This window comes from Austrofundulus limnaeus, unplaced genomic scaffold (assembly GCF_001266775.1).
Source record: "Austrofundulus limnaeus strain Quisiro unplaced genomic scaffold, Austrofundulus_limnaeus-1.0 Scaffold12, whole genome shotgun sequence".
Lineage (NCBI taxonomy): Eukaryota > Metazoa > Chordata > Actinopteri > Cyprinodontiformes > Rivulidae > Austrofundulus > Austrofundulus limnaeus.
In genome coordinates this window covers 2832362-2853399 of record NW_013952414.1, presented here as the reverse complement: position 1 = coordinate 2853399, position 21038 = coordinate 2832362, and the positions used below count along the sequence as shown (strand labels likewise).

The 21038-nt window shown below is 38.6% G+C and overlaps 1 protein-coding gene across 1 annotated transcript in view; it reads right to left on the bottom strand.

Annotated features, from left to right (window-relative positions):
• prex2 (phosphatidylinositol-3,4,5-trisphosphate-dependent Rac exchange factor 2) overlaps window positions 1–17874 on the bottom strand; it is a gene marked incomplete in the record, with an annotated part of 112041 nt that extends 94167 nt beyond the window's left edge. The window contains 2 exon segments of the mRNA XM_014002299.1: window positions 16174–16317; window positions 17798–17874. Of these exon segments, the coding sequence (XP_013857753.1) occupies window positions 16174–16317; window positions 17798–17821 (168 nt within the window).
• Between the last annotated feature and the right edge of the window lie 3164 nt (window positions 17875–21038).

Genomic DNA, 21038 nt, shown 5'->3' with positions numbered 1-21038 from the left:
ATCAGAAGGATAGCCTAAAATTATCCTCTGAATGATACAAATGTTTGCAAAAAGAGCCAAAGCTAAAAATAGCCTGTTTGGAACAAGAAGTTCAACTATTTCCATGCATCAATATAAATTTGTGTTCAAATTTGTTATTAATTGACACACAGGTTTTGGAATTAATCTAAATTTAAAAACTTCAAAATAACAAAATGTATAAAACAGCTGAATACAGGTAGGCTAATTTAGCTCCATCATGTGACTCAAGCTGGTTTTAAGTGGATTTAGCTGAATACTTTGATTACGTTAAATGCAGACCCACATTTTAGAATTGCATTTCAATGCATCTGAAAAACTACTGGAGTAAACTCTTTGAAACTACAACATATAGTTTATAAAATGTTTTATTTAACAGCTTGTAAGGAGTAGCTCTATTTAAAACAACTAAGTGTTAAACATAGGGATATAAACAAATAATCTTTTGTCAAATCTTTATAATACGGTCGATATTACACTATACAATAATTTACATGGAGCTCAATGTTTTTTAAAAGTGCAAAAAGCACCAGCAGCTAGCTATGTCACTTCCAATCCAGGCTGAGAAACTCCAGCAAGAAAAGTATAAACTTTACTGGAATAACAGTAGAATTAAACTATATTTCCTTTAAWTGAGGTCATTTTAAAAGCCATCTACAACAGGTAAGACAGTGATTATTCATAACTTTGAGAATTTTCATAAGATCTGAACTTCATTTAACCTATGTGCAAAAATACATCAGTATTATTCAGCTAAATCCATGAAAATAAAAAAAGCATTTCACAGAAAATGATAATTTACCATGAACCAGCAGAAAGTGACATCATCATCCTCATGACAGCGTTGAGTTTGTGCACAAAGGCTGTCAAAATGAATTTAACCAAATCAAAGGCCTGTCACAGATCACACAAAGCCAATGCAACGTGACAACAGCCAGCACAACAGGCACAAAACAACAGATTCTGACTATCCACCAGCACAAATCCTCATTTGAAGAGCCTCAAACAGCAAAGGCATCTCTGTAAACACGACTGGCAACATTAAACAAGCTGCATTCAAATAATCTCAATCTGTTTTAGCAGTTAACTTTAACCATAGGCATCTCTTTACTGCCCCGCTGAGGACCATAACGCCATCTGTCGCCGCACAGCAGGCCGCCCGACACAATACATTTTAAGAAAGCATGTAAACAGGTTGCTGTAATGAGCAGACAAGCTAAGAATTATTTCTCTCTGCATCTATGGGGCGAATAAAATTTCACTTCATTAATGGTGAACAGATGGTGGTGCTAAAAATCTAAATTTCCCACTAATTGTCAACTTTTATGTTAACATTTGTAAAAAAAAAAAAAAAAAAACAAGTAAATGTTTTTTAATGACAAAAATCATTTTAATCACATTGTATTGATGTCAAGCGGCACTTCAAAAGGAGCGGGTGAGAGAATAAATCTAGGTTTGTGACTGGAAAAAAAAACGGTACACAGATAATCAGACTCTTTGTTGTTGGGTGAACCCACGCTGATTACCATTCTGTAGCTGCTTGCCTTGCAGCGCTGCCACTCATTAGCATTAGCATGTGATTAGCAAGTCTAATACGTGCAAAAGCTGTGAAAAATTCAGCCCAAACTCACAAAACCTGATAAGGCTTTTAAGTTTAAGGTAATCTGAGCACAATCTGCTCTAATCTATTCCAAAACATAGCTCTATGTCATTGGAGAAAGTCTTGTGATGGAGTCTACCCTTTCAGTTTCAATCACAAGAGCTTTGTTCAACTGATAAGCATTGATTGTACTTTATAAATAAAGTTATGGTAAACTTTTGTTTGGTTATTGTCTGACATGTGCATGACTGTTTTTGAACATTTGAACAGCTATCCAGACAGAAACAGGAAGCTTTATGAAATTTACTCTGTTTTCAGGATATTAGTACCTGACAGAACACCTGACAGAACAACAGAACGATGCCTTTTATTTTCAAAAGCCTGAAAGCATTGTGCCTAAATCTGGTGATTGCATCATACAAATCCATCTTTGTAATTTGGGTGTTGGCGAAGCACATCCAGGGTTTGTCTTCAGATTGCAACACAGAGGAGAGTTTTGTGGATTAAAGATTTCTGTGCAGAACAGCATCAGGACTTCTGTTTAGAATGCAGAGTTTATTCACAATAATTTCAAAACAAAAGGAACAAACAGTTAAAGTTAATGTGTGGTTCTATAAAAAGTTGATGAAAAATTCATATCTTACATCTTACAGATAGTGCTTACAACAAGCTCATTTTGGAGAAATAGTCTAAACTGAACCAAAAAGAGGAGCCAATGACATATCAAGTTCTACGGATTGTCCATAATTTACACGGATTTCCCCCCATTTTGCAGATGTAAAGGGCAATCTCACAAGTTTTATGGATTTTTCAAAACTCAGTTTCCAATTTATTTAACATGTCAGAGTCCATAGGACGTTAAAAAATGAATAACATGAAAGAATCTTCTTTAGGGCTGCCACGATTAATCGATTAATCGATGACTAATCAATTATTAAAATAATCGATGACTAATTTAATAATTGATTAATCGTTTTCTTTTTTTGTTCTTTACTTTGTTTTTCTCTCCAAACTGCTTTGACACCTTCCACTGCCACGTCTGCCTTTCTGTCCTTGACACATGCACAGTAGTGGTAACTGGTGTAGGCCGTGGACGTCACAAGACATTATACAGACAGGCTCTGGTATCATGGCTACTCGGCAACGGAGCCCAAAAGTGTGGGATCATTTTAAGAAAATGAAAGAGAAACCTGTGCAATATCTGCAGAGCAGAACTTGTCTTCCACGGCAATTATTTGTAGTTAGCATATAGCTAAAATCTTACCATGGTTATATAATAGCAGCTGCATTCTGGCGTGATAAGCTGTATGTTTTATATTCAATTAATGTATGATCCGATTAGTCGACTAATCAAAAAATAATCGGTGATTAATCGATTATATAAATAATCGTTTGTGGCAGCCCTAACCATCTTCCAAACCATTCTGGCTCTACAAATATGTTCTCCCATGTGATGTACAGATTTTTTGCGAAAATTACAGATCTCAAAGGTTCCTTATACCAGTAAATGTCCAAAGGGGTGGACATGTATGCAAAGGCTCTGAGCTGGGCTGAGACCAATGGGTGGTTATTTTAAAACAACTGCAAGTGGTTCATGTATAAACCCTTTTACTGTCATTATTTTGACATTATGACATGATTAAAATTGCACAGTGTGACATGATTTCATTATTTAGTCAAAAATAAACTCTTTTTCTATGACCTGAGGACTTTCAGACAGCTATCTATAGCTGGTAAGATTTTAACTGTTCATAATAATTACACAGAATACCACTTTAATAAATAGGAACTGTTCTTTTGGAAGTTGAGTTGACAGTGTGTTCCAGACTTTATTCAGATGTTAGGGGAGTTTCATTTCCTAAGACAGTAATTCTTACCATCCATTATGTTTTTGTTGTTACAACTGATAAGCTGAACTGAACTGTTTGTTTTCCTCCCTGGATGTTTTTTGAACAGCAAAAGCAGATCTCAATGCATTTTAAAACTAAACTGGATTTACTGTGAGTCACATTTCACAACTCAACAAACATCAGCAACAAAAGTAATTTCTTAGATGTTAAAAATGGGTTAAATTATATTTCTAAGACATCTGTTGAGACTTTAGGAAAAATAAAAAAAGAATATATATTGAAATAACAACCATGTCTTTCCTACATTTTTTTATTGACAATTCAAGGAAATTTCTCTTTTATTCAACATCTATTCTCCCTCCTCCACACAATAAACACATGCAAGTGTATTGTATTTATACAGTATGTGTTTATCCAGCAATATTAAATGTTTTCTCCCACAGTTCTAGCAGCAAAACAAGGACCAAAAAAAAAAGTCTCAGGCAGTCATTTTGTTCCCGGAGGCCCAGGTATAATCACCTGGACTGTCACTATGATAGCTGAAAARAGGGCTGCACATTAAAACCCCATTAAAGTTTTTATTATTCCAAACAACAGATGGGTGTGATGAATAGATTAGTCCAATAACTGCATGTGGCCCGATGTGCCATTAATCAACATCGGCCCACACACTGTGGGCTACAAAGACATGGATGTTGGGAACGGCTCTGTGCTGTTTCATGCAGTCATGCTCCTTTTAGAAAAAAAGTGATAACAGCCTGACTTTTGCAGTCACAGAAAAAGGAAACAGATCGATCGATAACWACAGTTTGTAGAAATATGAAGTCGAGGAGCAGAAATAGCACCCAGTGTAAGTTTGGACCAAAGTGATCCAAAGGTCATCCAAGTTCAGCCCACTTTGTGAATGGATATTATGCAACGCTGCCATTCTGGTAAGACACAATCAACGGAAGACTGCCCCCGCCCCCGAAAATGTTTATCTCTCAGTCAATGAAACACATGAAGTGAAAGATTCGGAGCAAAACAGAGGCTGCTTACTTCCCCAAATGGGTAAACCAGCCATGACGTCACCGGAGGACAATGATGGACATTCTTGCATGGCAAAATAATGAACAAACAACCACGAACACTGTAAGTTCACGACTTTATATTTATAGAAAATTTTATAACATCATATGGGAGAAAAGAATTTTCTTTGTGGGCAAAATACTGTATATACGTAAAACAAATGAGACAAGGACCTTTTAAAGTTGGTGACAAACAAAGCGCTGAAGTGAGTCACCAGTTTGTRAAGTTTACTCATTAACACACCAGTGTTTGAAACGTAAGTGTGTCTCTGCGTGTCTTTTATTATCTATTATTCCCCAAGACTGCAGAGTAAACAACTGCGACAAAAGACRGCAGGTAACAGGTGAGCGAGCAGTTCAGGCCCCTCAGGCAGCGAGCTCTCTCAAAGCGCCAGAGCCGAGTCGCTGAAACCAGACAGCAGAGATGGAAAAGACAGAGAGAAGGAACAGACAGACAGAAGAGGAAGAGGAGAGCGGCTTCAGCATCACAGGGTTCACTCTCCTGCACACCCATCAGAATCCTGCCGTGGAAACATTCAGCTCGCTTCCCGACCAGAAAACAGAGGTCACAGGGACACGTGAGAAAAGGCTCTCTGTATTGATTGGCTTTAATAAGTAAGCTTCAACTGGTCCTGATGACACCATCAAGAGTCATCCTGGACTTCCTGTCACATTTGTTCTCTGACTAATTTTCCTAAAATGTTGAAAGACAAAAAGGTAAAATATCCAGCTGCTTAATTTCAGCTATTTTTGTTAAAATTGCTTTACTGTGATGTTGTACCTTAACATCAAATGTTTCATTGAAAACAATTCCTTGTTTCATGAGATAATTTGGTAAAGGTACAGACATTCAAACAGACATGGGCATAAACATTTTCACTCTATCTTTGGTGTCTGGAAATAAATGACGCATTTCATGTAAGAAATGTAGTTAAAATTTTAGTTTAGAAAAACTAACTTCAGATCATATAGACATGCTGCTAAAGAATTTTTAAAACATAATTATTATGGTTGAAAGGGGACATATTAGGGATGCACGATATATCAGCATTCATATCGGTATTGGCCGATATTGGTCATTTTTTAGAATATCGGTATCGGTCCAATACGTAAAACTGGGCAGATATCAACGTCTGATATTGATTTCCCACTTTTTAGCTTTGTGTTTCTGTTTTGTGAGGGGAGATGGTTGGTTGAGCGGCATCTGTTTGATCGTGATAGTGATATTGATGCAGCGTAACCAGGAATAACTGAAGTAAGGAGCCACGTCAGAGTCATTCATTTACGGTATCAAGAAAAGACCCAAGTGTGTTTGTGTGTAAATGTATAATATAATTTGTGTGTTTGTGTAATATCAGTAAACATTGGTTTTCGGCCATAACAGCAATAATTATATTGGATATCGATATCGGCTGAAATTTTCATATCGGTGCATCCCTAGGACATATCATGCAAAACTCACTTTTTTAGCCGTTAAATGTACTTTGTTGTGTACTTGGAGTCTCTATTGGAATGGACCACTCTGGAAGTTGGAGGGGAGGCAGGGTGTGAAGGGCCTTGTTTGGATTTAAAGAGACAGCCTCAAAATGAGTTGATCTGAGACACACCTCAAAAAAAGTGGTTAAAGAGGGGCTTGTGGMGTTACAATAAGGAGGAATTCAGACCAAAGCATTGCAGTTCTATTTATATAGACCCCAAATGAATGATCAAAATGTGAAAAAATTTCAAAGAACAAAATGTTAAATAAATAAATGTTTAAAATAATTCTTTGAGGTTTTCTTACCAGATTAAAAACAAGTCAAACTAAGCCGTTTATCTGAAATACGTCTGTTTTCAGGATGTTAGTCCAGTCAGTTTGATCCATCATGCAGCTCTGAGATGGAGAAATCTTTCACATTATTCCAAGAGCCTTTTAGAATCATGAAACTGGATACGATGTTGGGGAAAATAGCTTCTCGTAGATGTGAGGTGGTCTTTAGGGACCAAGCATCCAATCTCTGTGTGCAACCAAGCAAACCATCACCCACTGATTTGCTGGCGAGTCCCAACAGGGCCACACACCAGCATGATGTATTGATCTCCAAGATGACTGAGCAGAATTGTCTGGTCTCTTAATCCATGGCACACTCCCAGCCATGACTGCCACACACCCCGATAGTTCATCCGATTTAAGGCTTTCGGTCCGGCTGCAGAATGGCCCCCTGCCACCCATGTCAGCCAACCTGGCAGGGCCAAATGAAACCAGCAAAGACAGAACCACAGATAATCAGTGGAGGATTTAACAGTTGTCGACAGTTTCTTTCCTCCACTCCCAGTTTTTGAAACTGTTGGGAGTACAGCCACCCACACGAACAAACACCCCCCACCAGGGTGAACAAAGCAGGGGGACAGCGTGAGAAACGCTGAAAAATCCAACTGCTGGGATTCATAGGTCGGGGTTAAGTAGTTTAACAAACTATAACAAACTAAAAAAAACTCTACAAAAGATCAGGTACTAGACAGGAAAAGCAGGCAAGAAAAACTTTAAAAGACTTTAAAGTGCCTGTGATGTCATTATTTTTGTAATACATTTGAATGCATTTTTGAAAAGACGTCATTAACAAAATATTGCAAAAGAAATTTCATGTCGCTGAGATGAACAGTTGTTGAGATATTTGCCTGTGAAGTAACAGAAAGTGATGTCAAAGGGGAATGTCTGCATGTGAACAGAACATTGCTACAGCCAACAAAGACTGTAGAGAAGAATTTGATGTTTCTCAAGATTATTTTGAGTCACTATCAGAGAGATGAAGAAGAGTCAGAGTTCAAATAATATTGTTTCAATAAACAAAGACCAGAGAGCTTTATTTGTTAAAGAGTTCCCTTTGATGTCACTTCCTATTTCAGTTTGGCTGAGTCAAGTTTAACAGAAAATGTGCCAGTAATGTGACAAAATGGGTAAAATGGTGTGTRTKGTTCCAACTTTCTTAAATATGTGTTCTTTGACTTTCTGTATTTGAAGAATATGCATGGCACTTTAAGAAAGCCTGAAGAACTATTCAACCAGACTCCTTTAAGTTACGTTTTACAAAAAGACCCGGGTCTTTGGAAACAAAATGTACTATTTTTGAAGGAGAGCAAAAGAGAAAAATCTACAGATGGAACTAGACAGAGAGAGAGAGACTAATTTATCCCTAGTTTCTAAAGTAAATCTCATTCATTTGCTTAATTGGATCATTCAGAGTGAAGTGGAATGTCCCATCATGTCTAGACGGAAAGGACTGAATGTCTGCAGCAGCTGAACTTTAACATGAAAGACATGAAGAACGAAGAGAGTGGAAAAGTGGCATTTTCATAATGAAGCAAGCATGCACACTTGTGGACACAGAAACAAAAAATGCACAAATATGAAAGTCATAGAATTTCTTAGGCAGCTCATTGCATTAATCCCCTACAGGAAACATGTTTTTTTTTCTTAACTAATTACCATTCCTCACCACTATCATCCAAAATATGGGCAGAGTGCAATCTCTGCACTGCAGACACACTAATCTAAGAAAACGTGCAGACACAACAAACCCAAACACAGTCTCTGGTGAGGATGACCCCCTCACACCTCACGAACATCCTGACAAGTGTCCTGCCACTGCTCTACTTGCGTGTGCGCTGGCACCTGGCAGAGGCCAACTCAAAGGCTTGTTTTTTTCCTCTTGAGCAGTAAGACAGCAGCACTTCAACTCTCAGGTTCAGCAAAGGGCGCTATCGGAAAAAACGCAGCAACGCTCCAAGTATACATGTTGGCATCTGTGGCATGACGCTGTACCAAAGTGGAGGGAGGGAGTGAGTGTGCACCAACAGGCAGGAAGCATTCAGTACAATGTAAAGACAGGGAGGTTCAAGGAGGAAGGAAATCCTGCTTTACAAAAAATGAACTGTGAGATGAAAACTAAAGCATTTTATCCACTGTAAGAACCTGCTAGAGAGGACGGAGAAAAATGACAAGCTGATACAAAAGTGCAAATCCAGCAGGCAGTTTTCAGTTTAACTTTAAAGGCAGCATATCAACCACCACCTTGTATTATTATTATTATTATTATTATTATTATTAAGACTAAAATCATCTTCTGCAAATAAATGCAAGACTATGATGGCGATCTCCACTCGAGACGTCACGCATACCAATATCTGCCCCTCTCTCGATCAATCTGCATGGATACAGAGATTTAATGGTTATAACATAACAGCTATAGATGTTCCTAGAGCAAATATCAACACATCCAACTTCAGGAATCACAGGAACGCTCAGTTAAAAGGTTGGCTGGAGGGTCGAAGTCTTCAACAGACTTGAAAAGTGAGCGAAACTATTAACAAGGTTGGTGTTTTTCCACCCATGTCTTCTAGCTTAGCTTGCTGCATCTACACTCACCGGCCACTTTATTAGGTACACCACTCTAGTAACGGGTTGTACCCCCTTTTGCCTTYAGAACTGCCTCAATTCTTCGTGGCATAGATTCAACAAGGTGCTGGAAGCATTCCTCAGAGATTTTGGTCCATATTGACATGATGGCATCACACAGTTGCCGCAGATTTGTCGGCTGCACATCCATGATGCGAATCTCCCGTTCCACCACATCCCAAAGATGCTCTATTGGATTGAGATCTGGTGACTGTGGAGGCCATTTGAGTACAGTGAACTCRTTGTCACGTTCAAGAAACCAGTCTGAGATGATTCCAGCTTTATGACATGGCGCATTATCCTGCTGAAAGTAGCCATCAGATGTTGGGTACATTGTGGTCATAAAGGGATGGACATGGTCAGCAACAATACTCAGGTAGGCTGTGGCGTTGCAACGATGCTCARTTGGTACCAAGGGGCCCAAAGAGTGCCAAGAAAAGATTCCCCACACCATGACACCACCACCACCAGCCTGAACCGTTGATACAAGGCAGGATGGATCCATGCTTTCATGTTGTTGACGCCAAATTCTGACCCTACCATCCGAATGTCGCAGCAGAAATCGAGACTCATCAGACCAGGCAACGTTTTTCCAATCTTCTCTTGTCCAATTTCGATGAGCTTGTGCAAATTGTAGCCTCAGTTTCCTGTTCTTAGCTGAAAGGAGTGGCACCCGGTGTGGTCTTCTGCTGCTGAAGCCCATCTGCCTCAAAGTTCGACATGTTGTGTGTTCAGAGATGCTCTTCTGCCTACCTTGGTTGTAACGGGTGGTTATTTGAGTCACTGTTGCCTTTCTATCAGCTTGAACCAGTCTGGCCATTCTCCTCTGACCTCTGGCATCAACAAGGCATTTCCGCCCACAGGACTGCCGCTCACTGGATGTTTTTTCTTTTTCGGACCATTCTCTGTAAACCCTAGAGATGGTTGTGCGTGAAAATCCCAGTAGATCAGCAGTTTCTGAAATACTCAGACCAGCCCTTCTGGCACCAACAACCATGCCACGTTCAAAGGCACTCAAATCACCTTTCTTCCCCATACTGATGCTCAGTTTGAACTGCAGGAGATTATCTTGACCATGTCTACATGCCTAAATGCACTGAGTTGCCGCCATGTGATTGGCTGATTAGAAATTAAGTGTTAACGAGCAGTTGGACAGGTGTACCTAATAAAGTGGCCAGTGAGTGGTAGTGTATGTTTGTACACACACACACACACACAAGTTTTTGTTACCTGGAGGGGATGATTTTTGACTACAGCTTTTGAGTTTAGGCTAAGGTTAGGGTTAGGTATTTACTGGGGTGGTTAGGTTTAAGGTACGGGGCCAGAGTTAGGCTATGGAAATGACCAGTAAATGAATGGGAGACAATGTAAAGTCCTATGAGAATAGAAGAACAAACGTGTGTATTTGTATTTTTATCACTCAAGCCATTGAGAAACAATGCTGATGTTTAAAATGTGTGTAGGATGGGAGGGATGGTATGAAAGTAAAGCTACCAGTACAGTAAAAACAGTATGGTTTACTGTATCTGTTTAGTGAGAGAAAGAGCAGGGATATGATCAGGATGGTCCTGTGCTGGTCTTTCACCTTAGATAAAATGTTTGGAGCATACGTTAAGTCCAAGGTTGCACTTTTTTCCAGTTAAACTTGGCTCATCCCATCGCTCAAATCCAGCCGTTAGCTAGTGCCTTAGTTTGGAAAAAAGTGACAAAAATACTCCTTCCATGTTGGTTTGATGGCTGTACCCTGAAACACTGTTACAAGTACTGTAGCACAATGTTTTGTTGGTCTTCCCAGCGCAGTTTGATGCTGTTTCCCTGAATTTATTAAGTTTAAACACAACTAAACTGGCACACTGTGAAATGCGACCAGAGTTTGTAAATGCATGGCTGTTAAGTGGACATAGTCACGTGACGGGTTCTAAAAGAAAAAAACCTGAGTGGAGAGGGCCATTCACTGATTATTCACCACTGGTTCTTCTTGTCCCCAGTCGTCAAGGCAGGGGACATAGAAATGCTCTCTGTTTGTCCATCCATTCGTATGTGATGGGGGACATCAGCAACAGTTGGCGTCTAGTTCTATCTTGTTAAAAATCATTTCTGCCAGTACATTCCTGCTCAGAGGGTAGATGACGAATTATCCAATACTTTAATTGACAGGGGACCCAATCCTGATGCAAAAAACTGAGAACTTATGCATACTATCATCCATCTTCAGGTCTCTAAAAGACAGAAGTACCTTTGGAATAAGGTGCTAATGTTGCTTATGCAAAAATGCATTCACTAATATACAAGAAAAGCACAAAACAATCATTTACTTCTAAACGACAAACAGGTGAGAATCCATTTACACGTATCAACAGAAAAGCACAACATAATGTAGTGAAGAAGTGATAGGAACATCSTTGAAAAACATTATAAAGTGCAGGCCACTTATTTGGAGGCAGCGGTGTGAAATTAAAATGCAAGTGTGCCACTTCATCAGCTCAGGGGCCTCACAGGGAGAGACAAGATGCAAGTGAAAAGCTCCCTGTATTCACAGAGAGCAAATCCAATTAAAAGAAGTCAAAGAAAAAATATGCTGATCTTGTGCTCCTTTCACCTATATATATATATATATATTATATATATATATATATATACTTCCTGTATGGCTGAGATATGACTAGGGTAAGACATTTACCTTGGCCTGTAGACGGAGTTCAAGATTCTGCTCGGTGATGAAGGTGCAGTTTTGGTTTAATAGGCATTAAATTTAAAATCCGCAGTTAGAAAGTGGAAAATACTTCTCGTCAGTACAGCATCCAAAAATATAGCGGGAACCTGCATCCATGTGCAATTCCTTCTGGAACAAAGTGGTGGAAAATAAAGTGTATACTTCTTGGCTCCTTCATTCCTTCATTGCAGGTAAGCGGTAGGAAAGTACTGCAGCCAGCCACAGGGAAAACCAGTTAATTAGAAAATAAGATGTAATGCACAAAATGTTTCATTGTGTTTGGAAATATTGGCCTATAGCAAATCAGCAGTTTGAAGGAAACAACTTAAAGAAAAATTATAAAGGAATAAAGACAAAGTATTTAAAGCCTTTATATTTTATGAACTACATAGCAGATTCTTTTTAGAACACTGATCATGTAACCAACCTTTCCTCCATTTGTTCTACAACAGATCAGATGGCAAATAAAAAATGTCTGTCCTTGTTTCTAATTTTCAGGACAAGGGGGAAGATGAATGTTGCCTCGACATCTACAGATTAACAGACAGGAAAAGGACGGGAACAAGGAGTCACGACCTCTGGAATCATCCCCAATGCGTCCAGAGGATATGAACCTCCTCGGCTTCCCACCTCGGCCTGACCCCCGTCTGGACTGCTCATATATTTCAAGGAAAGCAAAAACCTCTTGGCCCTGTGGATGTGCCTAAGTGACTATCCCATCCAGGAAGTAAACAAACCCTGAGAGAGAGAGCGAAATGGAACATCCAAGAACAAACACACAAGCAGGGTTTAGTTGACTACCTGGGTCCCCAAGGAGCCAGTAAACGTTCCAATTTCTGCTTTCTCCATTAGGAATGATTTTCCAACTTCCTGTTACTAATCCTGCACACACAGCTGGTAATAAATTGCCCATTGCCATATTTCATATGAACCAAAAACATAAATAGACCAATAAATTAAATTCAGCAAGGAAAAATGCAACAAGATTAACGTGATAAACAAATTGTTTTAATTTGCATCTTGTGATGTTGTTTTTCAACAAGCGCAACAAGAGGGGATTTAGCAGGCTTACAATATAAAACCAAGTTAATTCCCTTTCGATTGATGTGAGGGAATAAAAAATGTTTTAAACATTATCGTCACATTATACAGGCTTTTGTTGGAGGAGGGGGCAGCAGCTGAGGGACCACTTAATGCACTGCAGAGCCCTTAGGAATATATTAAGTTAACTTGTGGCTCAGATCTTCTTCCAAAAGCAAGACATAAAAGGTTCCTCTATTGAAACTTTTTTTGCTCTCTCACTATTAAGTGTTTAAAATACAAGCAAATGGTTTTCAGTGTTTCTCTGTGAATGGTTCAGGCTGAGAAAATGTACTTCCTTTGGCAGCCAAAAACTACAGAAACGCCCATTAAAAGTGTCTGTTTTACATTGAGCCTAGTTTTGTTCAACTGTTAAAATTAACTGTCACTTTATCGGCCCGAGGCAATCCTAGATAAACAGCAGCGTCCACCGCCGCCCACCATCCCCGAGCTATAATTGTTCATTATGTAAGAGATATATCGGAACGTGTCCCCTGTGACTTCCTTTTTCTGAGAGATTTATCGAAGATTCAGAATTAAAACTGGACYGAAAAGCTAAAAAAAAGCTAAAGAAAGCTTAACAGACGTCAAGTTTTCCAGTGTCCACACCTTGAAGATGCAATCTGCACAAGGGTCTATACTTGGACCACTGTTATTCAGCCTATATATTAATGAACTCCCATAGGTCTGTGACAGTGTAGATATCCAACTAAACGCAGATGATACTGTCATCTATGTACATGGTAAGAACAAAGATGAAGTTGCTTCCAAATTAACAGATGTCATGGTAAAATTAGCCACTTGGCTTAAGCATGTCTGCCTCCAATTAAATGTTTCTAAAACAGTTGGCATGTATTTTACTAAACGACGAGAAAATACACCTGACCCTGACATATCTATTTTTGGAGAGATCACATTGGTCAAGCAATTTAAATATCCTGGGATTTTGTTTGATACAAATTTATCATTCAAACCTCACATCAAAAAGATAACAAAAATACTTAAATTTAATCTAGCAAATTTAATTCGGCTGCAAAAACTTTTATGAATGCTATGATCTTTTCTCACATCACTTACTGTTTAACAAGTTGGGGACAAGCAAACTCATCAACTCTAAAGCCTGTGGAGATACTTTATAAACAGACATTAAAGATCTTAGATTTAAAAAATCTGTAGGATACCATCATTGTAAGATTTTAACAAAACATTTGTTGAGCTGGGAAAATATGATTACATTTGTAAACAATTTTCTAGTTTTTAAAATTCTGCATGGTCTTGCACCTCCTCCACTTGAAGCACTTGTCACGTTGTTGTCGGTAAGGACCACCAGAGCTACTGTAAGAGGAGATCTTGCTGTACCTTTTAGACGAAGTACATTTTATCCATTTTGTATTTTTTATGTATTGTCTTGAATTGTTGTTGTGCTAAATGGCTTTTTATTATTTTTAATCATGCTTTTTGTCATATTTTTAGGACCTTTTTAATGAAAGTAACTTGTTGTTTTGTATGTATTGCATTTATAACCATAGGACCTTGAGGGACTACAGATAGCCTACATGGATAATTCTGGCATTTTCTGTAATATGCACTGTCCCTTCTTAAATAAATAAACGACAACAACACATTTTCCCACAGAAAGAGAACACAATAGTCTCGGTCCGTCCAGGGATAAAAATCACTCTAATCATCTCCTGTTTTCCACCTGAATGCTAGATTATGTGTTTAAAGGGAGTATTGTGCTCGAGTCCCATAGATCAGCAGAGGCAATCTCTGCTCTTCAGTTCAGCTCTGCCAACTGACCGGGGGCCTCATTGTTCTGCAGCATTTCCGAATCTCAGAGGAATTCCTCCRGCAGGAAATATGGTTTACAAGCCGCGGCAATCGAGCCCCGTAGCTCACAGGGAACGCTGCTTTTACCCTTCGCCCTCCTGGCACAATCTGCTCTGTGATCGGCCTTTTCCCTCATCACCCTTCTGGCAACTTCAAGCCTGTTTCTCTCAATGCTGGGTTAACCCACCCAGGAGTCAAATGTTCTGACCTCTAGACACATAGAGGGTGTTTTGTAACCGCTTCTTGTTTAAGGGGGTCCCTCAAGCAGCCTTAAGTCCTCATTATGACCCCCTCTACACGGCAGGACGACTCTTTGATCATCCGTCTTCCACACGACTCCCTAGGATATCCAAGAAGCAGATAAGAGCGACTCTTGGGCTCTCGTATTCCTTATCTAGATCACCATCAAGGCCTATCAGCTACAACCACAGCTAAACCAATCTTTTGTTGTTAGATCTAAATCTGATGCTTCCATACAATCATGCCTGACCAGAACAGAAGGGCCCTAAAAGGATCAGCCACCTCTGAAATGAAACCCAGTCCCCCTCCTGCAGGGGGCACATAGGGAGCTCAATCCCTCATTCTCTACAAAAGCTCCATCCTTCCTAAATGTTCCCCTCTACTGGAAACATCTGGAAGGTGGTGGCAGAGGGTCTTACGGGGAAATAACACTCTTAGGAACACAATGTCTCGACAAACTTCCTTCCCTGCAAAAGTTCGAAAAGAAAAAAAAATTGTACAGTTGTCCACAAGCATTCTGCTTCAATCCGTTTCACTCCCGCCTCTCTTTGAAGTTCGGTGAGGGTTTCTTTTTTATGCAACGCCATTAAAGTGACAGCGCCTGACTCCTCCTGCGATGCAACAGCCAGGTGTTTCCCTGCTGGAGATGCAGTGCCGAGACCCGCTGCTTCTCATTGGAGCCCACCTGTGCCGTCTTTTGGCAGAACTCGGGCCACGTGGATTTGATGAGATGTGAAATGCACTGTTTTTTCTTTTAATGCCGTTGAGCAAGTGGTGTAATTATGGGATGCAGTGCTGCACAAGACTGGAGTGACACATTTACACTGCATGTGTCTTTTTTGCAAGGCTCCAGGATGAATTTCAGCTCGTTGCTGCAATCATTTGAGCCTTTTTTTTGTCGAATATTCAATATTTATGGTGTTATGTTACAAACTATTATCATATGTGGCACAACTGTAGAGTTTATGGGTGTTATGTGCCACAATGAGAACCTCAAGCATCCCAAGAGAGCAGGCTGTGGAGAGGATTAACTGCTTCTTTGTGACTCTTCTTCCAATTTCACACTTGCAAGCTGTAAAAAGGTTAAGATCTTCATCAGCAGAATAGATTCTGATAGAGATACTGCTCACAGGACAAAGACACGCAGAGATGGAAAAGGATCACCCTTCTCTGCAGGCTGGTGCATCATGCATACTAAAGCAAGTTTTTATTTATTTATTTATTTATTTATTTATTTATTTATTTATTTATTTATTTATTTTATTTCAGGTTGAGGACATTTAGTAGTAGGGTAAAACTGCATTTAGGTCCGTTTAAGCACATTTCCAGGCAGCACTCACCGAGAGAAATTCCAGCGTTCCAACATAATCCCGTTCCGTTTTTAAAAGTTCATTCAAGACACAAACTCGCAACCGGAGCTGCTTGTCCAGGTCCTTCCCGCTCTCAGCCCTGTGTTCACTCCTGCTCTCCTCAGTCATTGTGCGCTTTATAAATTTAAAAAAGAGAGAGAGGGAGAACGTTATTTTTCCTCCTGCAGTTTACAGGTTCACATCACAGGCAGCAGGCTTTCAGATGCGACGGTGGAGAGTTCGCAGCATGTTCAAAAGCTCCCAGGAGCAACCGGTGTCTGTGCTTCAACAAGTCCACAAAATGTACAGAAATGAAGCCAAAAAAAAATAAGATTTTTTTTTTAAACAAAAAAAGTTTCAAAACTGTGGAGAACTCCTTCTCTCTGAAGGGACTAAAGTTTAAAGTGAGTCCCAAAAGTCTTCATCCTACTCCTGCGTCCCGACAAGTCTTTAAAAGTAGAGTACCAGAGTCAGGCTAGCTTAAAATACGAACATTAACTTCCGGTTGTTTTTATCAAAGTAAAAGCATGACAGGAAATAATGATGCTATTTTATTTTTACTTTTTTCTATTAAAATGTAAGAAAAGTGCTGGTGTATAAATGAGGACTGCATTTCACTTTTTAGATATCAGTTTTGAATTAAAATGTAAAAACTCAACTTGTGTGTGTAATTTATTGCTTCCGGAAGTACTGTACAGTGCAGTAGCTCCATGTAACTTGACACATCTGAGTCCTGTTCGGCAGCTGGTTTCCAAACATTCAGGTTCTTCTGTCCAATCAAGCAACAGTAGAAACTGTGACCCCAGTTGTTTTTAGTTTTAGCTGAAAACCACACAAGCATTAAAAAACGACAGGACTAACAACCTGAACGGCAGTTTTAATCACTTAATGTATGTTTTATTATTATTATTATTATTATTATTATTATTATTATTATTATTATGGCAAAAAGTGCTATTAGAATCCATTTTAAAGATTTATTGACAATACTTAATTTTCACCTTCCTGAAACAAGATTAGATCACAAAACAGCCATAATTATGTAGCTTTATCAGAGTGCAGCTAGGCTTCTATAATAAATTCGTGCACAATAGAAAATCTAAATAAATTGACAGAATAGGAAGGACCTTTATTAGGTTCTTATGGTGTAAAAAAAAAAGTCAAAGCACTTTTAAAAATTCTGTTTTTTATACCATCTATTTTTCCCTCCTGGTTTTTATATTTGATAAACTGCTGTTGATCATTTGGCACAACATCTGTCCAATGTATTCTCTGAATAAGAAATATTTTAATGCACATTTGCTGTTGGGTGTCAGTAGACGTTAAACAGAAAACCGAGCAGGGTCTGAATTATTGAACACTTTCTTAACAGATTAATAAGGGTGCACAGATCATGTCAACAAAAGGGGATGATAAAGAAAAACACTTTTTGAACACTTTGACATAATTTAAACATTTGCTTCTTACATAAAACTTTTCTATGACTAAAGCTTTGATTATTTAATTTATAAAATTTTTTTGTAATTTTCTTCTTAATGTGGGACACACTTTAATCCACAGGTAAAGAGATAATAAATGAATTGCATTGCTCTCTGTGTTAACGTCCAACTCTTACCTTAGCTCCTCTGGTTCTCCACATCTCACAGCTGTTTGTCTTCTACAATCAGCTCACCTGCTCCTTGTTCCAGTCATTACATTCAAACCTTCTTAGTTTTCATTTCGCTTGTTCTGCAACCTTCATGTTTAATGAGGAGCTGATGAAAATATGGCAGAGAAGGTGGGATGAAGGTTTTAACAGGAAGATGGTTTTATAAAATTCAGAAGTTTATAGGAAGGAAAAGAAAGGGAAGAAGTAGGAAGGAGGAAAGAATAATAACAAGGTTAAGGTTCGGTCATACAGGACTTAATTATTCACTTTTTAAAATACAGAACTGGAAAGTGTGATTATTGTGAGAAGTTGGAAACAATAGAGCATGATATTTTAGAGTGCAATAAATGTGAAGATGAGAGAAGATACATGTTGAGCGAGTGTGAAGGTATTAAAGAAAGGTTTAATTTATCAGATTTTTGAGGAGGGATTTGGGGAGTAGACATATTCAAATAATTATTAGATTTCTTAAAAAAAACAAAGGTATTTCTTAGAATCTGAGTAGAGGAAGATGGGTGTGAATGTGCAAAGAATAATGAAGAGAGATTTATAAGCTATATGAAAGTAAAGTTATATAAGTAGGTGTGAGTGTGAGAGTGTGTTTAATCAGAAATATTATAGGGATTAGGTATGAAGTACATTATGTAGATCAGGGGTGCCCAAACATTTTCCCCGAGGGGGCCAAAATGAAAATCTATCCATGGCTGCGGGCCAAATGCAGTTATATAATACATGAAATACAAATACTTTTTAAAATAAAGTCCTTATTGTTAACGTTTAAGCTATGCAGTGGCCCACTTTTGTTTTAGTCTGTGCACTTGGAGAAACTCTGCCAAACGCTCAAGTAGCAAAGGCTCATGGGACATATCATAAATTGATAAAAAAAAAATGAGTTTTTGTGGCCTTATAAAGTGTGAAAATCTACATGTGGGGTTAAATCTGATCTAAATATTTCTTGTTGTTGTTTCATGTTTCGTGTTTAATCCTAATAAATCAAAGATATGTCAGCACCATGACTGAAAACTGCCTTCACTACAGCCCTTTACATAGTCATTTGACCAATGGAAATACTGTGTTTCTACCTGACAGGTTACAACCTTGTAGCTTTGGCAACTGTTGGTGGGCCAAATCAAATGGCTTGGCGGGCCAAAATTGGCCCGCGGGCCACACTTTGGGCTCCTCTGATATAGATCATCACGAACCACACTCCATACCAGTAAGTAGCGGTAATGCTACTGAAAGTTTGTTGCCAACCGCCAATAAAAACCAAGAAGAAGAAGAAGAAGCTTCATGTTTTGTTTTTTGTACTTTTTGCACCTCCTAATCCACATTTTTCCCATTAGTTTTTGAATTGCTTGACACCTTATTAATTTTTTTTCTCATTCAGTTTCTCTGCCCTTGTCTCAGTCTGAGTCCTTATCAGATTCATGTCACTGAGATATTTAACTTTTACTCTGATAAAGCTACATAATTATGGCTGTTTTGTGATCTAATCTGTCAGACATTTTTGCAACCTTTTTTAAAAAACGTCTTGATCAAAGCCCTTCAAGCTTTCTGAAAGACTTTCAAACATTTTGAACTTTTGGTTGCCTCTGCATCCATTTTTAGTCCGAGCATTTCCAGAGAAAGATACTTAAGGGTGCTCTCAGCCATCAATGTAGTATTTTTCATCCAAATGTTTTGGTTTCCTTGTTTATTTAGGTGACGTCAGAACATCATTTCTATGTCTCTCAACCATCTTTAAGTTTTCTCTGACGGTGGCTGCACAGCTAACACAAAGATAACACAGTTTAACAAACAATATTTTAGCTCTGCTGAGGTGATTCCCAAAGAGCAAGCTCAAAACTTAAAATAAACTCAAATAATTGGATGATGCATCGCTCAGGTTCTGCTTCAGGTCAGCCCTCAGGATGAAATGTTTATTTTATTTTAACGGTCTTTGTTTCACCGGAGGACAAAATCAGTGCGGTTTCGGCCTTTAAATGTTTCTGGACATGTCCAGACACTACTGGGAGCTTTATATTTTTATTTTATTTTATTTTTGAAAACCAATGTGTCAGACAACTTCCTCCAGTTCTTACCTTTAACTTGACACACTTACAAAAAAAATCCAAAAGCTTTTTAAGGAATTTCAGAGGTGATTCGTGACTAAATAAAAACATCAGAAGTTGACCAAAGCCAAATGAACGGAATAAACACCAAACAAAAACAAAAATATTAAAAAGCAAGTAAAATTAATATAAAGAAATCCAACATAGAAACATCAGCTCTAAAAGAATCTCAAACTCTGCCAGAATCAAAAGTCAAAAAGTAAAGATGGGTCTTATGGAAGAAAAACCGTCTTTAAAAGTCTCAGCAAAAAGATAAATAATTCCACAGGTTTGGGGTAAAAACTGGAAAAGCCCGATTCTTAGAAATAACACTTTGAAATGTTTTTCAACTGCTGTGGAAAGTATTTTTTTAACCTAAAGCTTCTTCTTCACTTATCCATTTTTCTCATTTTAAGCATCAGCTACATCACATGTTGTCACTGTCAGGTACTCAACTGGAACAACTAAAGTCCTGAGATAATCTTCGACAAACCTTCAGAAATTTAGAGTCTTTGATTAGGATTGTCTTTAAACACAATTTGGCGTTAACACTGAACAGTTTCCTGTGCTCTTCATTGTTTTAGTGTCATGTTGCTGACAAACAGGCTTCATCACAGTCTTCGGCCCCAGCTCTGGGCTTTGTTGCAAAAAAAAAAAATCTGAGTCAGAGAATTGTTTGCACCATGTGAGACCTGAAGTCTCTCTTCTCTTAAAATGACCACATGTCTCAACAGACTGGCCCGTTTGCTTCGGTTTCCTCGCCCAGAGTGTGAGCACAGAATMAAAAAAAAAAGGCTTATCATCAGAGGAAGTGAGGCACAGCTGGCCGGAGGAGCTGAGGGAAAATGTGTTTACAGACATGCTGGGATTTGTCTGAGGCGCTTAAGGAGCCGTGGAAGAAACACATGTAATTTCTTTTGCAATGAACAGGGTGTGTTCAGAAAACATATTCAAGTATAAACCATGCTGTTTAACACGCACAAATAATGTCCTTTTTATCGCCTGACAATGAAGGCGAGAAGTTAATATGATTTTTGATGTCTCTATGTGTGTTTGTATGACTCTTAGCAAAATATCTCATGAACTTGACACTTTTCATAAAACTCTCAGAAAGCAGA